Genomic DNA, 18,205 nt, shown 5'->3' on the forward strand with positions numbered 1-18,205 from the left:
ACCGCTGGCCAGGCCATCCCTCCACTCACACACACCCCCTGTTATTCTGTGGTGATGGCAGCCTCACACCGCAGCCGAACCAGTGAACCCTCGTACTTCTCTCCGCATGGGCATCCACTCCCGTGTCTTCCCCGGCTCCGCGTCATCCCCTTCCTAGGCCTCACCGTCGTCCACTACATTGGTGCTCTCGGCGCCGCGTGGTCAATGTGATCAACAACCGACTTCCATCGGAAGACTACTGTACGTGGAGAGGCTGACAGCTGGGTCCACCGCCGGAGCTGGGTCCACGGCCACAACCCAGTTTTTTCGTGATTTGCCAAGTAAGTCATTTTGTCAGGCATGTTGGGCTGCAAATCTTTCAAGACGAGGAGAGCTTCGTTCGGCTGGCCGAGTAAATGGCCTATCAGTAATGAGAAATGGGCTGTACATTTTTAAAACACATCAAACCGGCAATTGGTTTCAAATTTCTTTTTTTTCATTTTGAGATTTTAAATTGCATTGATTTTGATGCGTGGACAATTTGTTGGATTTTATATTGATATACATTTATTTTTAAAATCAGTTTGAATGTGACTCGAAATTTCGGGATTAAAAACAGTTCGGACCGCACCGAAATATGCAAAATTTCATATAATTTTTTAACCGTGGCCACAATATGACCTGTAATGCTAACAAAAAGAATATAGGCTCAAAAAAAACTTAAGAATTAGCAAATGGGCTGTAAATTATTAGAAATAATGGTAGATTGATTGTATGTTGTTTTCCACAGATTTGAGGCTTTCCTAAAAAATAAGGTTGACGCACAAGCAGTGACTGTTGGATTTCCATCCAACGGCCGTCATGCTTCTTCAATCTCTGCTCTTCCTGATCCAACCGCTCAAACAAGCGCCGGCGGGAGTGCCTGCCCCCTCCTCCCCGCGTCCGGCTATGCTGCCGCGCAGGCCTCACCGCCCCACCGTACTCCCATCGCTGGCCTAGCCATCCCTCTACTCACCCACACCTGCTGGTATTCTCCGGCAACAGCAGACAAACTAGTAAACCCTCATACAGTCGTACTCCCCTCCGCGTGGGAAACAACTGCCGAGTCTTCCCTGCCTCCATGTCGTTCCCTTCCTAGGCCTCGCCGTCGTCCACAGCCCTGGTGCTCTCGGCGCGGCCTGGTCAACGTGGTCAACGACCGACATGCATCTGAAGTGGACTGTACGTGGAGAGGCTGACAGCTGGGTCCACGGCCGCACGCAAGGAAATGCCTCCTTATTACGCGCAAAATAATTATTCCTCCACCTGGCATCTGGGACCCACCGAAAGGGCCTCTGTATTTCGCGAAAAAAACGTTACCGCCGCTGACAGCTTGGACCCACCAGCTATATCTTCGCACGCAAGGAAGTGCCTCCTTATTACGCACAAAAAAATGAATACTCCCCCTGCTAGCTGGGACCCAGTATAGTGGTAGGCTGACTTGTGGGCCTACTAAGTTGACGGGGACGGAGGGCTTTGTCAACTTAGTCAATATGCACGATTCTAGCTCCACTGACCGTACGATGTCCATCCAACGGCCGTAGTGCTTCTTCAACCTCTGGTCTTCTTGTTCCAGCCGCCCAAACCAGCGCCGGTCGTGCCTCGTACTCCTGCCTCCCGTGGCCGGCTGCGATGCAGCGGAGGCCTCACCGCCCCTACTACTCCCACCACTGGCCAGGCCATCCCTCTACTCACTCACACCCCTTGTTATTCTGCGGCGACGGCAGCCTCACACCGCAGCGAACCAGTGAACCCTCATACTCCTCTACGCGTGGGCATCCAATGCCGCGTCTTCCCCGGCTCTGTGTCGTCCCCTTCCTAGGCCTCGCCGTCGTCCACCGCCCTGGTGCTCTCGGCGCGGCGTGGTCAACGTGGTCAAGGAACGGCTTCCATCGGACGTGGACTGTACGTGGATAGGCTGACAGCTGGGTCCACGGCCGCAGCAAGGCAGTGCCTCCTTATTACGCGCAAAATAATTATTCATCCACCTGACAGCGGGGACCCACCGGACGGGCCACCGTATTTCGCGAGAAAAAATGTTTCCCCCTGACTGCTGGGACCCACCAGCTACATCTTCGCAAGCAAGAAAGTGCGTCCGGGCAAAAAAAAAAACACGATTCGCCCCCCTGACTGTTGGGACCCTCCAGCTACATCTTCGCACGCAAGGAACTGCCTGACAATCGGGACCCACCTCGTCGAAGCGTACGTAGCGTTGTCATTCTGGTCGCGAACGTGTACGTACATACTGATCGATGTAGAGGCGCGCACGTGTCATAGTAGAGGCGCGCACGTAGCATGTACACGTACGTACAACGGCCAGTGTGCAAGAAAGAAAATACGGCCACGTACGTACAGACGGGTAGGGTCTCGAACGCCTACTCGCGCATACGTACGGCCAGGGCTCGTGTACATGGCTGGGTCGGAACGGAGAAACAACGTCGTCGTCGTGTTCATGGGGAGCCAACCGGCTGGGTCAGAACGGAATGCGTCGTCGTGTTCATCGGGAGGGCTTGGACGGAACAGCCGATGAAAATGAGGCATGGCGTACCGCAGAACGGAGGAAACGACCTTGTGTTCGATCGGCCACGTTCGAAACGGGATCCTGTTCATCTGAGGAGTCTGGCGTACCGCAAAACGGAGGAAACGGACCTCCTACGGTCGAAACGGGGGTCCTGTTGATCGTGAGGAGTATGGCGTACCATAAAACGGAGGAAACAGACTTGTGTTGGAGCGCTACGGTCGAAACGGGGGTCCTGTTCATCGGGAGGGGTGTGGCGTACCGCAAAACGGGACTCCACGGGATACTGTTCATCTCCACCGTCGACCCCCTCTAGCCTCCACGGGCTACTGTTCATCCACCGTCGACCTCGTCCAGCCTCCACCTGCGACTGTTCATCCACGGGCTCCTGTCCATCCAGCCTCCACTGCGCGCTACTCCACCGGCTGTTGTTCAACCAGCCCTCTCCACGGGCTCCTGTTCAACCACCCCTCCACGGGCTACTATTCGTCCTGCCCTTCACCGTCTACTGTTCATCCTGCCCTCCACGGGGTGGTCCTGTTCATCCAGCCCTCCACGGGGTCCTATTCATCCAGCCCTCCACGGGGTCCTGTTCATCCAGCCCCAACCGGCTCGATCGATCGGGGTACTGTTCATCCAGAGGCAACACCACAGGGTCCCGTTCATCCACCCGCACCGGGAACTGTTCATCCAAACCCCCCCGCAACGCTCACTGTTCATCCAGAGGCAGCATCGATCCGCTTCAGTTAGCAGCAGTAGCGAAGGAATCACTCGATCGGGTTCAGTTAACAGCCATCGATCGATCGCTCGGGTTCAGTAACGCGTAGCCTGCAGTGCAATCGCTCGGGTTCAGTTAGAGCCCAATGCCTCGCTCGGGTTCAGTTAGACCCCAACGCCTCGCACACATGCGTGTACGTACGAGAGTAACGCGCATCGCTCGGCCCCGACCACCCACCGTAACCGGGGACTCCCCGATATTTTCCGCGCCCTCGCTTCTACCATGGTTTTTCCCGTCATGGACGGCCCAAAGAATGTCATGCAGCTGCGTCTCCGGCCCGCCCAGGACGAAAAGCCCATTTGCTGTCATGATTTTTTGTCATAGAAGTAGGGCCCCACCACATCTATGATGATACCGGGTTTTGTCACAATTATCGTCATAGAAGTGTCATAAGTATGACAGAAAAGATTTTCGTTCGGCCCAAAATGTCACGGATGTGTCTTTTTTTTAGTGCTAGCAATAATAATGGTGTTTCTTTTGGAATTAACTAAGAATAAGCTTACATCTGAGCCAAGGGAAGGAAAAACTGTAATAGGCCTTTCCTGTTTAGGAGTATGGCGACAACTTAGCTGTCAATACAGAAACTATTATCCATAGAAAACCAGCCTGTCGTGTAAACTTTTTCAGACAACTTGCAGTTGATTTTTTCTTGCTTATGTATTTAAGTTCACTTCCTAGGCGTCCCTCGCGTCGCCCCCACCCTGGGCGACTCGTGGGCTCTCCAACCCTAGGCGCCGCCGCTGCCCTCTCCTCCTCCCCTCCTCGCGCCGCCGCCGGGTGAAACCCGCGTGCCAGACGGCGGCGGTGGGGGGACTCCCTCTCCCGGCTCCCCTTCCTTCGCGGGCGGCGGATCAAGGCGGCAGGCGGCGGTGTCCTGCGGCGCTCGCGGTTTGGCGCGACGTGGCAGGCCTCGGCGAGCGGTGGCGGGGCGCGCGGCGGCGGGCCTCGGCAGGCGGTGGCGGCTGCGCGCGGGGCTGACTCCGGGACGATGGCGTGGGCACGGATCCATCGCGGATCTGGTCCTGCGGGCGCGGTCTCGGCCTCCCCTGCTCGGCCGACGGGTCTCGGTTGGGGGGGGGGGGCTTCTCCTTGCTGAGATCTGGCAGTGGGATCATCCAGATCCTGGCAAGGATGGCGGCGACCCGTGCACGAGAGATGGAGGTCTTCAATCATATCTGGGTGAAAACCTGCTTTTGGCTATTGCCAAGGCCGGTGATGGCGACGCTGTCTGCGTCGTTCCCTTCCTGAAGGCATCGCCGTGGAGAAGTTCAAGGCCACTCTCTGCTACCTTCGGGGGAAACCCTAGATCAGTAGATCGGATGACGGCGGCTCTCTGGTGTCGTTTCCTCCATGGGGGCGTCATTCTTGGAGGTGCACACGGGCTCGAGGGACTAGAGGACGGCGACTTTGGTGGAGTGGTGCTTCATCTTACACATTGATGGTGGCGGATCTCGACGGCGTGGCGCTGTGGAGACTCGGCGTCTGATGCGCGGAGATGGACTCGTGCAGGAGGAGGAAGCTATCTGGCGTCATGGTGGCGTTGATGGCAGATAGGCCTGGCAAGGTCGGTGCTTCAGTTCTGCTGTGAGGATGGACCGAGGGATGATGGAGGTGACGGCCCTTGCAGCGTGCGCTGCTCACTGGGAGTGTGCCAGGCCGGTGTGGGACCCAATCCAGGTAGTGTCTTGGATGGGACACCCGGCTTTAGATGTTAGGCTTTGATGCAATGTCTGTTTTGTATTAGGCCCGGACATACGGCACGCCTTCATTAAGTAGATAGGAGTAGCAACGGTGTTGCCAAGATGGGTGGCTTCCGGCTTATTGATGTATCACCTTGTATGGTCTTTGTGAATAATTAATAATATGGCTGCATGCACCGTACAGATGTAGAGGCCGGGGGTATATCCTCCTTTTAAAAAAAAATAAATTAAGTTCACTTCCAACTTAAAAAAGAGAACCTTTTCTAATGCAGATTACAGAACGATGGTATTTAATATGCCATTCCGATAGGTTATTGTGTACTATTCCCTCCATTTCAAAATAAATGACCCAGCTTTATACTAATTTTGTACTAAAGTTAGTATAAAGTTAAGTCATCTATTTTGGAACGGAGGAAGTAATAATGATTGATAAAGGACCTCCAGCTGGTGCCTTCATCTTCACAAAATCGTTAAAGAAAGACCGGCCTTAGTGGTTGCATCCAAGTAGTCCGTGTCATCAAATTGTGCAGAATCAAATTCGAACCGAACCAAAGGATCGGAGTAAAGCTGCTACACACAATGAACGATTCCTAACCAAGTGGACGAATAACAACTTTTGTTGTCTCTATATATTTTGAGGCTGCAGCTAACTGTACTATATATACACATAGAGGGAGAACTGCTCCATCGTGCTACTTAGTACAACGTACTATACCAATTACCACTAGAGAATACACAGCACGTCAGGTTGACGCCAATGGAGTCGGGGGGAAAAGCACCTTCCGGGCCGCCAAAGGACAAGGAGGCAAAAGCAAAACCGGCGGTGGTGCAGCAGCACCCCAAGCTGCTGATGGCCGCCCGAAAGGGCCACTGGACACCGCTAAATGTTCTTATGGGCAATAGCGGTGCCGGCGCCACTCCGCCGGCGGTTCATGCTGTCCCGCCCGGAGGCCTCATCAACATCGTCATCGATGACGAGCAGGCCGACGTCGTTGATAATTCTGCAACGACGATCACCTTGGACGTGGAGCTGAACAACGTCCTCCATGTCGTGGCGTCCAGTGGAGACGGTGACGAGTTCCTGGAGAGCGCGAGGGGCATCTACTGCACGGCCAAGCACCTCCTGGACGCACGCAACAAGAAGGGCGACACGCCCTTCCATTGCGCTGCTAGAGCTGGGATGCTGAAAATGGTCACTCACCTCATCTGTCTGGCGAAAGCTGAGGGCGGCGACGACAGGGTGAAGGCAGCACTGAGGAAGCAGAACGAGCAGGGGGAGACGGCTCTCCATGCGGCCCTCCGCTTGTCGGACAAGGAGACAGTTCGGGCAATGGTCCATGAGTTATGGGTCGCGGATCCAGAACTGACTCGTTTCCCTCTTGCAAGCGGCACGTCGCCACTGTACCTGGCCGTCTCGTTAGGGCGTGAGGATATTGCCGAGGGACTGCATGAGCAGGACCCGGGGCTCTCCTACTCTGGACCAAATGGACAAAACGTCTTGCATGTTGCCGTTCTCAGGAGCACAAGTGAGTTATACTATATGCTACTATATCATTCATCATAGCACATCATGCATGGTAAAATCTGGTTTAAACTTGTTAGACTTTTAAACTCGCCAATGTTATGTTTTCATTGTCTGGTTGTTATTAAGATAATAGATCACCATTGCCCTGGTTATGCTTATACCTGGCCATCCGTCGGCCGGGCCGGGCCTACCAAAGCCCGATGCAGAAAACCTAGGCCCAAGCCCGGCCCGGCCCGGCCGCCAGGCCTAAAAATCAGGCTCAATCCCGACCCATTAGTCAAAAGCCCATCGGGCCTCGGGCCAGGCCTCTTCCTTAAACCACAAATATGACGGGCCTGAGCCCGGCCCGGCCTGGCCATTGGGCTTAAAATCTAGGCCCAGGCCCGGCCTGTGGGCAAAGGTCGGGTCGGGTCAGGCCGCCCGGGCCGGGTTGCCCATGACCAGGTATAGTTATGCTTTAATTAATTTAAAATCATGTGTCCATCAGATATACCATTGAATCAAAATATGACATGACCCACTAAACCTCCGTCAAGTTGGTCTCTTTCATGCACGTACTTTTCTTTTTGTCATGACCATGCAATTTTATTTAGTCGCAACTTTCGCCCATTAGATAAATTGAATATGCTTAAGATATTTGTAAGATCATGTGGGTTGATATAATGGTCTTAAAAGAGCCTCAAATTAGTAAATATGAACATATAAATGAATATTCTATCTTCCCTTGTTGCAGGTTATCCATTAGGATGTTGTATTTCCATGCATTTGCTACCTTTTGTTTGAACTTTGGAAACCTCTGGCTAGTTGGTGTTCACCAAACACAAACATATATGTCTTTCTTTCTTTATATATTTGCTACTCCCTCGGTTCTAGATGAAATGAAATTCTAGGTTTGTCCTAAGTCAAACATGTTCAAGTTTAAGCATGTCCATAGGAAAATATGAGATCTACACAACATCAAATATATAGTATAAAGCATTCTTTTTGAAACAACCTAATCGAGCTAATTTTGTGTTCTAGATGTTAGTATATTTTTCAATAGGCTTGATCAAACTTGAGTAAGTTTGATCCGGAGAAAGCCATAACTTTAATTAATTTAGAGCCGAGGGAGAATTTTTGAGTTGACTGCTGATATACCATCAAATACATCCATGGGATGAATTATACCGAAAAAGGCTTTCGCCCTGCTTTATAAATAAAGCAAACCGCCAATAACACACATACAAGCATAGTTTAGAACACACACACACCCAAGTCTCACGACACAAAGTACATAGGTTCTGCTGAGGGCACAGCTAAACAAGTCCTAAAAATAAAAGGAAACACAAGGGGCGCCGGCACGGCGACTAATGGCGGCCCTAATCAGGCTCCAGTGGCGGCGGGGGAGCAGGCGGCGACAGACGAACGGCCATCGAGCGGAGGTCGGCATTGAAGGCGGTGATGGCGTCCCGGTCCGAAGGGCGGCTAAGCGGCCGCCAGAGCTGCAAGTAACCAGACAGTTTGAATAGAGCGTCAGTGGCCCGCCGAAGAGGAATGCGCTGGATCACAAGTTTATTGCGGATCGTCCAGAGGGTCCACGCTAGCACCCCAATCTCAAGCCACCTAATGTGGCGAGAAGGTAGGGGGGATATCTGGAGTTTGGCGAATAGGTCGGGGAAGTTGGTGTGACACCAATTGCCACCGACCACCTCCCTAAAGCAGCTCCATAGAAACTGAGCAGGCATCCACGTGAAGAAGATGTGATTCGAGTCTTCGGGAACATCGCAAAGCGGGCAGATGCCCGTCCCAGGGCCGTTGCGCTTGCGGACCTCCACCCCAGATGGGATCCGTCCGCGAATCCATTGCCACATGAAGATCCGGATCTTCAGAGGCAGACGGATGGACCAAACCGCCGGGAGGGGGGCGGGGCGATGGAGGGAGCAATGGCCTGGTAGAGGGACTTGGTGGAGAATTGGCCGGAAGGCTCAAGACGCCACCTAACCTGGTCTGGGCCAGAGTCGACGGCCGGTTCGTGCAGGGCGATGCAATCAAGCAACTCGCGCCAAGCGGCAGATTCCGGAGGACCGAACGGTCTCCGGAAGGCGAGGCGCCCTAAGTCAATAAGGGCCCTCTCGATGGAGATGGTTGGGTCTACAGCGATGGAGAAGAGGTCGGGGAACCGCGCCGCGAAGGGGGAGTCACCAGCCCAATGGTCGAACCAGAACAAGGTCGCAGAACCCGAACCAACCGAGATGGATGTCCCAATGCGGAGGACCGGGAGAAGCTGGATAATCGACTGCCAAAACTGGGAGCCGCCTGAACGCTAACAGAAAGCAAGGGGTTGTCCACGCAGGTACTTGGCCCGGATTATATCTAACCAGAGGCCGCCTTGCCCTTGCGAAATGCGCCAAAACCATCGAGATAGGAGAGCAATATTCATGCGCTTCGAGCATACGATACCTAGTCCTCCTTGGTCCCGAGGCTTACAAATGTCAGGCCAGCTAACCATATGGTATTTCTGCTTATTCTTGTATCTTAACTTTCTTCATAAAATAGTTGGTGCTCATGCAGTGGTGGAGGTAGGGGGGCCCGGCAGGAGCTATATATGCCTTCCCCGATGATCCCACGTTGGCACATATAAATGCTTAATTTGTACACTTGACCTCTTAGATTTTGGGAAAGTACATGTATTAGTACAATTTGGCCACTGTCATCAAAAGTTTGACTCATTAGGCTCCCTCAATCATTGATTCCTGGCTCCTCCACCGAGCTCATGTGTCACTCTATCTACCTTTATTATAACATTTTTGTGGGGTTACTTTATAATAACTGTAGGTATGACAAAAAATCTTCTGAAATGGAACAATCACCTCAGCAAACAAGGGGAACAAACAAATGGGAGCACACCTCTACATTTGGCAGCCTCATGTGGGTTTCTTGAAACAGTAAAGTGTCTACTAGACGCTGAGGAATCTCTTGCATATCAGTGCGACAACAAGGGGTCATTCCCCATACATGAGGCGGTTAAGGAAAAGCAAGTCAGTGTAGTTTGCACCTTGCTCAAAATTTGCCCGGACTGCGCCCAGCTACGTGATGCCGAGGGCAAGACCTTCCTCCATGTAGCTGCCAAACAAGGCTACGCAAAACTATTTCCTCCTGTTTTACAGGTTTTATTACAAGAAAAGCAGATGTTTGCAGCCATCATGAATATGCAGGATGATGATGGCAACACTGGGTTGCACCTTGCTGTCGAGGCCGGAATTTTAGAAACTGTGTGCTTTTTACTGTGGGACAAGGAAGTTATGTTAAATTTATCAAATAACGAGAGGGAAACTGCACTGGATCTTTCACAGCGCATGCGGACCCCAGGTGTCCTTTTTGGTTTGGTATGTGATCTAACTCCCTTAATGATGGGACCTGCATTACTTTATAGTATGCCTATGTTATTTAATTGAAATTTTATATTAGAATAATAATAATCATAGCAAATATAGTTACACTATTTCAATAGATTTTGTATATAAATAGTCGTTGTTAGAAAAGTTTGAGTGCATGAATCTAAGAAGTTATATATATTTCAGAATGGAATAATATAAAAGGCAGTTTATTTTATGTAGTTAATTTTTTCATAGCTTTTTTTGGCTAAAGATGCCTAATCCTAAGACTTTAGTCATACGTTTCATGTAAACTCCATCTTTAACAAATGCGTCTTACTGATTGCTACCCCGCTATAGATCTCACCCCCATTGGTAGGAGGAGCCCCTCCGTATCCATTGGTAGAAATTAAAGGACCACCTAGCAACTTTGGGCATTGCTACTGATCGCTCCTTTTAGTTTTTTTGTCTCTAAGAAAAACTTGTGGTGCTTTGTAATCACTACGTTCACGTAAAGGAGACCTTGGACAAGTCGTCTATTGTTCTTCTCCTAGCTCTTCTAGATGATATTCTCTCGGTAAACTAATATAAGAAGTGATATAAAATATGTAAACTAATATAAGACATTTTAGATCACTTATTGTCTCTAGAAAAAAACTTGTGGTGCTTTGTGACCACTACGTTCACATAGGGCGTGTTTGGTTGCCTGGGTGCATCTGTCATGTATTGCATGAAGGAGCTTGGCTGGGGCTGGCCTGGTTGAGCTCATGCAAAAATGGGTTGAAATGTGTGTTTGGTGTACTGCATGAGACGAGACAGGCTCAGCTCAGATTTTGTTTGGTTTGTTGCATGTGTGGTTGCATGAGAGATGGAGCATACAACATATGTTGTTTGGTAGGTTGTATGATGTGAAATTTGACTCTACGATGCTTGTTCATGTATGTAAAATAATTAGAATATAATTTTAGTGAAATGCACTCCAGACTAGATATCTTTGCCGATTGAAGTAATAAAAGAATATATATTCACATGCCTTCAAAATTGCAGAGATGATTTAAGTAAGAAAAACAAAAATTTAGCAACATCTTTGCTGTTTGTACAAGTATATAAGCAGTTTATATACACATAAGCAATTGATGGCACAAAATAGCTAAAGAAATGCATCAGGATAATAGAGAGTGCACATAAATCAGGTATCCAGTGCAAGTACACCTTAAGAGTCCACATATTTTAGAGCCACAAATTCATATGATCCATATTACAGTCCAACACATCCTAGAGTTCACATATTAGATAGCCACAAATTCATATTGTCCACATTACAGTCCAACAAAGGAACATAACATAAGGTCCATGTTACATTCCTTCGCATATATAGGGGCATGGTTTTCTGACCAAATACAATAAAATATGGTCAGCTTCGTTAGGTGAATTAGCACATATTTGCTCACACTCCACCCTTGGGCACTTCATCGCTGGTCACGGGCACTCCATCCTTTGGCAGTCCATCCTTGGGCACGGGCACTCCACCGTTGACCTTGGAGAGGTGGTGCATGACCCAGCGAGTGCGACGAGTCTCCGACATTTGCACGAATGAGTGACTCCTAGCCCTGTTGGCATTCTCGTTGAGATAATCGAAGACAATCAACAGATCATCCTCGGTAAAACCAGGGAGCTCCATGACAGCATCATAAAGTTCAGGATGTGCCTCTCCGGTGGACTTGATAGCAATAGCAACTTCACGGACAGTTTCGGACATGTTGCTCATGACCAAAACTTCTTCTTCACTCATCAAGCTAGCCCTTTTCCTATGAGCAGCAGCAGCTTCCCCATGAGCAGCAGCAGTGTCACTCAATCCAGGTTCATTCCCATCAACAACAAATTCAGAACCACAAGCTTCAAGGTTTACAAATGAGGAGGAGGTTCCCACCATTGAAGGAACCCCAAGAGCCTTGGACAAGTCGCCTACTGTTCTTCTCCTAGCTCTTCTAGATGCTATTCTCTCTGTAAACTAATATAAGAAGTGATATAAAATATGTAAACTAATATAAGACATTTTAGATCACTTACTAGAACAATGAACGTGCGTTACAACGAGATATAAAATATTTGTGTTAGCTTTTGATTTAACTGTTCATAATAATGTGATTGTGTAAATAAATGTTTACCAAATTCTGCCCATAAATTACCTTATATTTTGATCAGAAGTTTGGTAAGTAAATTAAAGTGAAATTGGTTCAGAAGGTAAATAAATTAAGTTGATTCATTATCATAAAGGGAATGTTGGACGAAGAGGTGGTGAAAAGAAATGTGAAATGGGAATCTTACATTCTTTTTAAGTAGTAGACATTAGTTTACAAAGGAAGTAGTTATGTTGCCAAATCTGGTTGTCAACACCTTTATGCACATGGAAACAAATTCTCTGCAGATATATTAGAAGACTGTTGTTGAATACTATCACGTTAATTACTATCTTTCTTTCTTTTTGCAGGGCCGACGGGTGTCGATCCACAAACTTTTAGTGCATGCTGATGCTCAGTACGGTGTTCATAGTAAAACCCGCATCCCTGAACTAAATGAGGAGAAGGAAGAAAAAAGGATCTTGGATTCGACACAGACCATTGGGGTTGTGTCAGCGCTACTCGTGACGATTTCCTTTGCGGTAGCTTTCACCATACCCGGAGGCTATCGAACTGATGATGACCCTAAGGTCGATAATATTAAGGGCGGCATGCCGGTGCTTGTCACAAGCCACTCTCTTCAGGCATTCATTATCGCCAACAACCTAGCGTTGCTCTGCTCCGCCATGGCCACCATCAGCCTCATGTACGCCGGAGTGACCACTGTCGACATCAGCATGCGCATGAAAGCCTTCGTCATGTCCATCTTCTTCCTCAACAGCTCAGCCCGAACGCTGGCTGCGGCGTTTGCGTTGGGCATGTACGCGACGCTGGTTCCTGCGGCTGGCGCAGCAGTTACTCTTACGGTTATAGGCACCACTATCACGCTGCTTGACGTTGCTTGGTTCACGTACATGACATCCAAGGATCAGCTAGTGCTTCGGAAGAGGATGGGTGTTGGCGTGGCCTTGAAATGGTTTGCGCTTTTGGTCCTACGTGGGGTGCTGGCGTGTCTCTGGCCGTACGTCATAATCGCCGGTTTCTTAGCCTATATTACATTATGGAGTAAGTGAAATTAATTCAAGAGTTCATGCTCAACGTGCTACCCTCATGGCCTCATTCATAGTAATGATTTTATGTTTCCTAGTCTACTTCAGGGACAGTAGTTTTTGGTACTGTATTTCTTTTCCCCCGTGTGTGGTGTAGCTAGGTTTGCTCGTCACTTGATTCTTACTGATCTCTGTTTGCTCCAGCCTTCAGGGATGCACATTTCTTTTTCTTTTTTTAACATCAGTACAGACACAAGCGCTCATACATACGCGCATACACACACCCTTATGAACGCACACACGCACACCTTACCCTTATGAGCACCTCCGAAAGACTGAGCCGGCATATCATCTTAAAATTTACGAAGTCATCGTAGGCGTCTCGTCGTCGGCGGGAACGTCTCCTCTCACTGAAAGCACATCGCCGGAAATCCTAAAATAAATCCAGGAATTATGCGAGCACCAGGACTTGAATCCTGGTGGGCTGGGGATATCACTGTCTCTCTAACCATCCAACCACAGGTTGGTTCACGATGCACATTGCTTTTTGTATCACGGGAAGTTCATAAATTTTACTCCCTCCGTTCCTAAATATATGTCTTTTTAGATACGGATGTATGTAGATGTATTTTAGAGTGTGGATTCACTCATTTTGCTCTGTATGTAGTTTATACTGAAATCTCTAAGAAGACTTATATTTAGGAAATGGAGGGGGTATTACTTTCATAGGTTTAGTTGATGAGTGGTTGTAATTGTTTCCTGCTACTCTTTTTTGGAAAAAACTTTCATTCTATTCAGAGTAAATATTACATAAAACTACTACAATTCGGGATAGTATTCTGGAAAACTACCACTTTGACAAAAATTTCCAAAACCTACCACAAAGTTGGGTTTTGATTTCATAAAACTGCCATGTTGCACTGATGACCGTGTTGGTTAATTTTAAGCGCGATTATGATATACTGGGTCCACTCATTAGGTCTGACGTGGCATAAGTCATTACCACTATATTGGACCATTAGGTTGACCATTATGATTGGTGAAGCCCACATGCATGTTGGTACCTGCAAAAAATTAAAAAGCAATCGGGTCCCTATAAGTTTTTAAAAACAATAAAGTCTTCGTAATTTTTTTTAAAAGGCAATTGGGCCCCCGTATGTTAAAAAAATAAGTAATCGAGTCCCTGTAAGTTAAAAAATTAATTAGGTCCCTTTTAATCCTTTTTAAAAAGCAATCAGGCCCTTGTGCATCAGGCATGGTGGTAGCCTTCCATGGCTGCGGTGGCCTTGGCTTTGCCAAGCGTGTTGGTGACTGTCATGGCTGGACCGACCGTGGTGGTGGCTGGTCGTGGTGGCTTGATGTAGGCTCGTCGGCATCGATGCTCGTGGTTGTGGCCGACCATGGCTTTAGAGAGAGAGAGATCAGTGAATGAGAGGGAGAGAAGAGGAAGGAAGAGAGAGAGATTACATGTGGTCCCGAGATGTAAGTTAACAGTCAAACAACCAGTAAAACAAACTGTTTGTTTAGGAACAAACCCGACCTGTCATAAACTAGACCAATTTTAAACCACATGGTCAGTTGGGTTTGTTGAAATCAAAAACCAACTTTGTGGTATGTTTTTGGAAATTTTGAATAAGTGGTAGTTTTCCGGAACCCTAGCCCGAATTGTGGTCGATTTATGCTATTTACTTCAGTACAAGGAACACTAGAAATAATAAAAATAACATACAGGTCCATAGACCACCTATCAATTTTTTTCTGTTGCAGTTAGATGACCCTAGAATACTTTTACCAAGTGATGACAGTGCATCAGATGATGATGTAGACCATTTTGGTGACGAGTCTCTGCTAAATGGTGTAGGGAAAAGAAAGTTAACAAACAAGGAAAGATTGGCTCTTTTACTACAAGGAGATAAATTTGATGAGGAACAAACTGATGACCAGGACGTGGAGATAACATTCAACGTGGAGTTTGAGGACCTCAGCAAACATATCCTTGAGAGAAAGAGCACCGAGACGAAGACTGTCTGGGAGATGCTTCAAGAAAAAATAAAGGAGAAGCGGAAAGCTAGGAAGAGGTCGTCAAAGGATGATGATGAGTATAGTGAGGAAGATAGTGCTCATGGAAATGATGATTTCTTTGAGGATGAAAAGGATGATGAAGAAGTTAAGCCAATCAAGCAATAGAAGGTGAAGAAGACCAAAGGGAAAGGAAAGGACAGGATGCTTCCAGAGGAACATTTTGAGCCAGAAGCAACTAAAGAAGAGTTGGAGCTCTTGGTTGCTGCTGACCAGGATACAGCCAATGGTGCAAAAGGGTTACAACATAAAGTGCAAGAGTAAGAAGGGCAAAAAAGGGCAAGGAGTGTGTCGAGGACAAACTTCATGTGATCGATATTAGCACAGACGACCCGAGGTTCAAACCATGTTGGCGAATCATCTATTTGCATTGGATCCTACTGATCCCCAGAATAAGAGGTGCCACCAGATTCCATAATCATCATATCCCTATCCTGCTAGTGTATAATCTGCATGATCTCCATAGTGTTAATTTATGCTTACCGTGAATGGTTTTGTGCAGGAGTGCCACCTTCATGCAAAAACAAGCCAGGAAGAAGGGTGCGCATGCAGATGCAGGCACATTAGACAGTGAACCGCCTGTGGAGGAATTACCTCCGGGGAATCCAGATGATGCATCTTCTAAGAAGACGAATCGGAAACACGATGGGGAGATCTACAGGTTCTATCTGCTGTCAATTCTCTCAAAAGGAACCTTACCGCGATCAAGAAAGCAAGCATGAGCAACCGATAGAGAAGATGTTTGTTTTGCTCTGTTGCATCTTTTTCCTTTTGGTGGAAATGCATCTAAAGTTAGCCGATAGAAATGCTTTACAGTAGCTTGAAGGTTTGGTGTTTATGTGCCTGTTGCTGATATGCCATTTTTGTGTTATGACAGCACAATGGTCCAGTTGGAAAAGTTTTGTGCTGTTAAGTTTGGTAGATAATGTTTTCTGATTCGTTCTTGTACAAACAAACGGGTTACTCCAGCGTTACTGCAAGGGTTTCATTTACTGGCTAAATGTTTTTTGCTGAAAAATTGTGTATCTTCTGGCACTTGCACGTGTTACAGCTTAATCATTCGCTGTGGCAGGAATTGTCCTGATGATCCATACCATTTGTCATTTCCCCCTTAAATCTATATTCACCCTACAAAGCCCCAGATCAAAGAGCTCTGGATCTATGCTTAGCGCAACACACAGTTCACATCATTGATGCTTACGGGTTGTTCTTTTTTTTTAAAGCATAGTATACATATTTCCATTTTCTCAGAGCTACTCCTAGTATTATCTGGGTTCCCTTTTAATTTACTGATTAAATCCTCATTTGATTCTTTCCAAACATCCCACTAGAAGTTGGCCTATAGCCATGGACGTACATGCCACGCTTTGCACCCAACTTTTTTCTTTTAGCGAGTAAGGTTCATTTTAAACCTTGAACTTGTAGAGGTTAGCCAAATCGAAACTTAACATTTGATTCCCTAAAATTAGCACTGTGAACCATCAAATCCTAGTCTAATTTCATCTAAAAAATCCTAGTCTAATTTGGATCTTGCGGCCGTTTGTGGCCAAAAATGCAGACATGCTACAGTCTTCTGGGTTGCTACTTTTTTCTCCCCGTCCGTTCTGATTGATTTCTGTTCAGACAAATGAACATACCGGTGGGTGTGGGTATGTTGAATGATATGATTGGACGTTGACGATGTTTCTTAGTGATCTGTTTGGCGGTTTATGCGATGAAGCTTAGGGGCTGCGTTATGATGAAAATGTGACTCGCTCTCAAGAACGGACAACTTGCTCTGTAAGATCAACGGAAAGAGAAGAATGAAGAGATTGCTACTATTGGGGCAGATATGGGAGAAGAGAGATGATAATGTTATACATATAGCAAAAATATTTCTGGCATTTTCATAGCAATGTAACAGCAAATATTCCTGGCATTTCCATAGATGTGTGACAACATTTGCATCATAAAAACAGGGCAATTTCATCTTAGACAACAAGAACAACATGTGAACAGGAATAGGTTGGCACTGAAGATGCATCGCTTCCCCTGTTTGCCCCTCTTTCTCTCTCTCTCTCTCTCTCTGTCTCTCTCTCTCTATGTGACAGCAGATGTTGAGTTGGGACTGAAGATGGCACAACATCAACAGTTGCAAATCTTTTTTAGGAGGTTTAAACTTGTTAGCTTGTGCAGGCAGGCACTAAAGATGTAGCAGTTTGAGATGTGTTGCTGCGGCTTGAGTCTGAGAGCGTGTTGTTGTTGCTGGGGCCTGGGGCAGGGCAAGTGCACTAGTTTTTGCTTGCTTGAACATATATAATGAATGAAAAGCTATATATAAATTCAGCAAAATGCAATGTAATAAGTTAAATTCAGGGAAATGCTCTAATATTCAGACACAATGCCCTAATTTGTGTGAAATGATCATATATTCAGTTAACTGCTCTAAGATCTCTATAATTCATGAAAAACCTTTAAACTTTATAAAAATATGTAAATTAAGGAAAATGCTCCAACATGGCAATTTTCTGTTGATTTTTTATGCTACATGACAATTTTCACCATAGAATATGGCAATTCTTATACACAAGCATGGAATTTTTTTCGCATGGCAAATCTAATCGTCAGATTTTTAGCAAAAATACGACATGAGATTTTTAACATTTCCGAAGATTTATAAGTGGCAAGGAGAAAGATAGAAGTTTTCATGCCCTTATAACATGCATGCATATGCATGCTTGGCAAGACTGGGAAGGTCTACGCAAGATTTGGCCATCGCCTGATGATGCACTACTAATTGATTCAGGGAAGGATTGGCTCTTGCAACTGCTATTAAAGTGTTCAGAACATACCAGGGACTTGGTGATTATGACCATTTGGCGAATATGGCAGCTACGGAACGACATGACTCATGAAAAGGGTGAGACCCCGGTTCATGCTACAGTTGACTATTTGGATAGCTATTACAAGTCACTTCATTTAGCAAGAAATTTTACTACGGAAGAAATAATAAAAGGGAAGATGCCAATTTCGGAGGAAGGCCGTGTGGTGATTAGTAAACGGTTGTCACACCTGTACCATGGCCT

The 18,205-nt window shown here is 47.1% G+C and overlaps 1 protein-coding gene across 1 annotated transcript; it reads left to right on the top strand.

The window, feature by feature from the left end:
- The first annotated feature begins 5,672 nt into the window (after window positions 1-5,672).
- LOC109787570 (protein ACCELERATED CELL DEATH 6) lies at window positions 5,673-13,161 on the top strand. Its single transcript, XM_020346110.4, has 3 exons — window positions 5,673-6,540; window positions 9,354-9,904; window positions 12,384-13,161. The coding sequence occupies exons 1-3, from the start codon at window positions 5,772-5,774 to the stop codon at window positions 13,083-13,085; spliced, it is 2,022 nt and encodes a 673-aa protein (XP_020201699.1). The 5' UTR covers window positions 5,673-5,771; the 3' UTR covers window positions 13,086-13,161.
- The last annotated feature ends 5,044 nt before the right edge of the window (window positions 13,162-18,205 follow it).

Source organism: Aegilops tauschii, chromosome 5 (genome assembly GCF_002575655.3).
Source record: "Aegilops tauschii subsp. strangulata cultivar AL8/78 chromosome 5, Aet v6.0, whole genome shotgun sequence".
NCBI lineage: Eukaryota > Viridiplantae > Streptophyta > Magnoliopsida > Poales > Poaceae > Aegilops > Aegilops tauschii.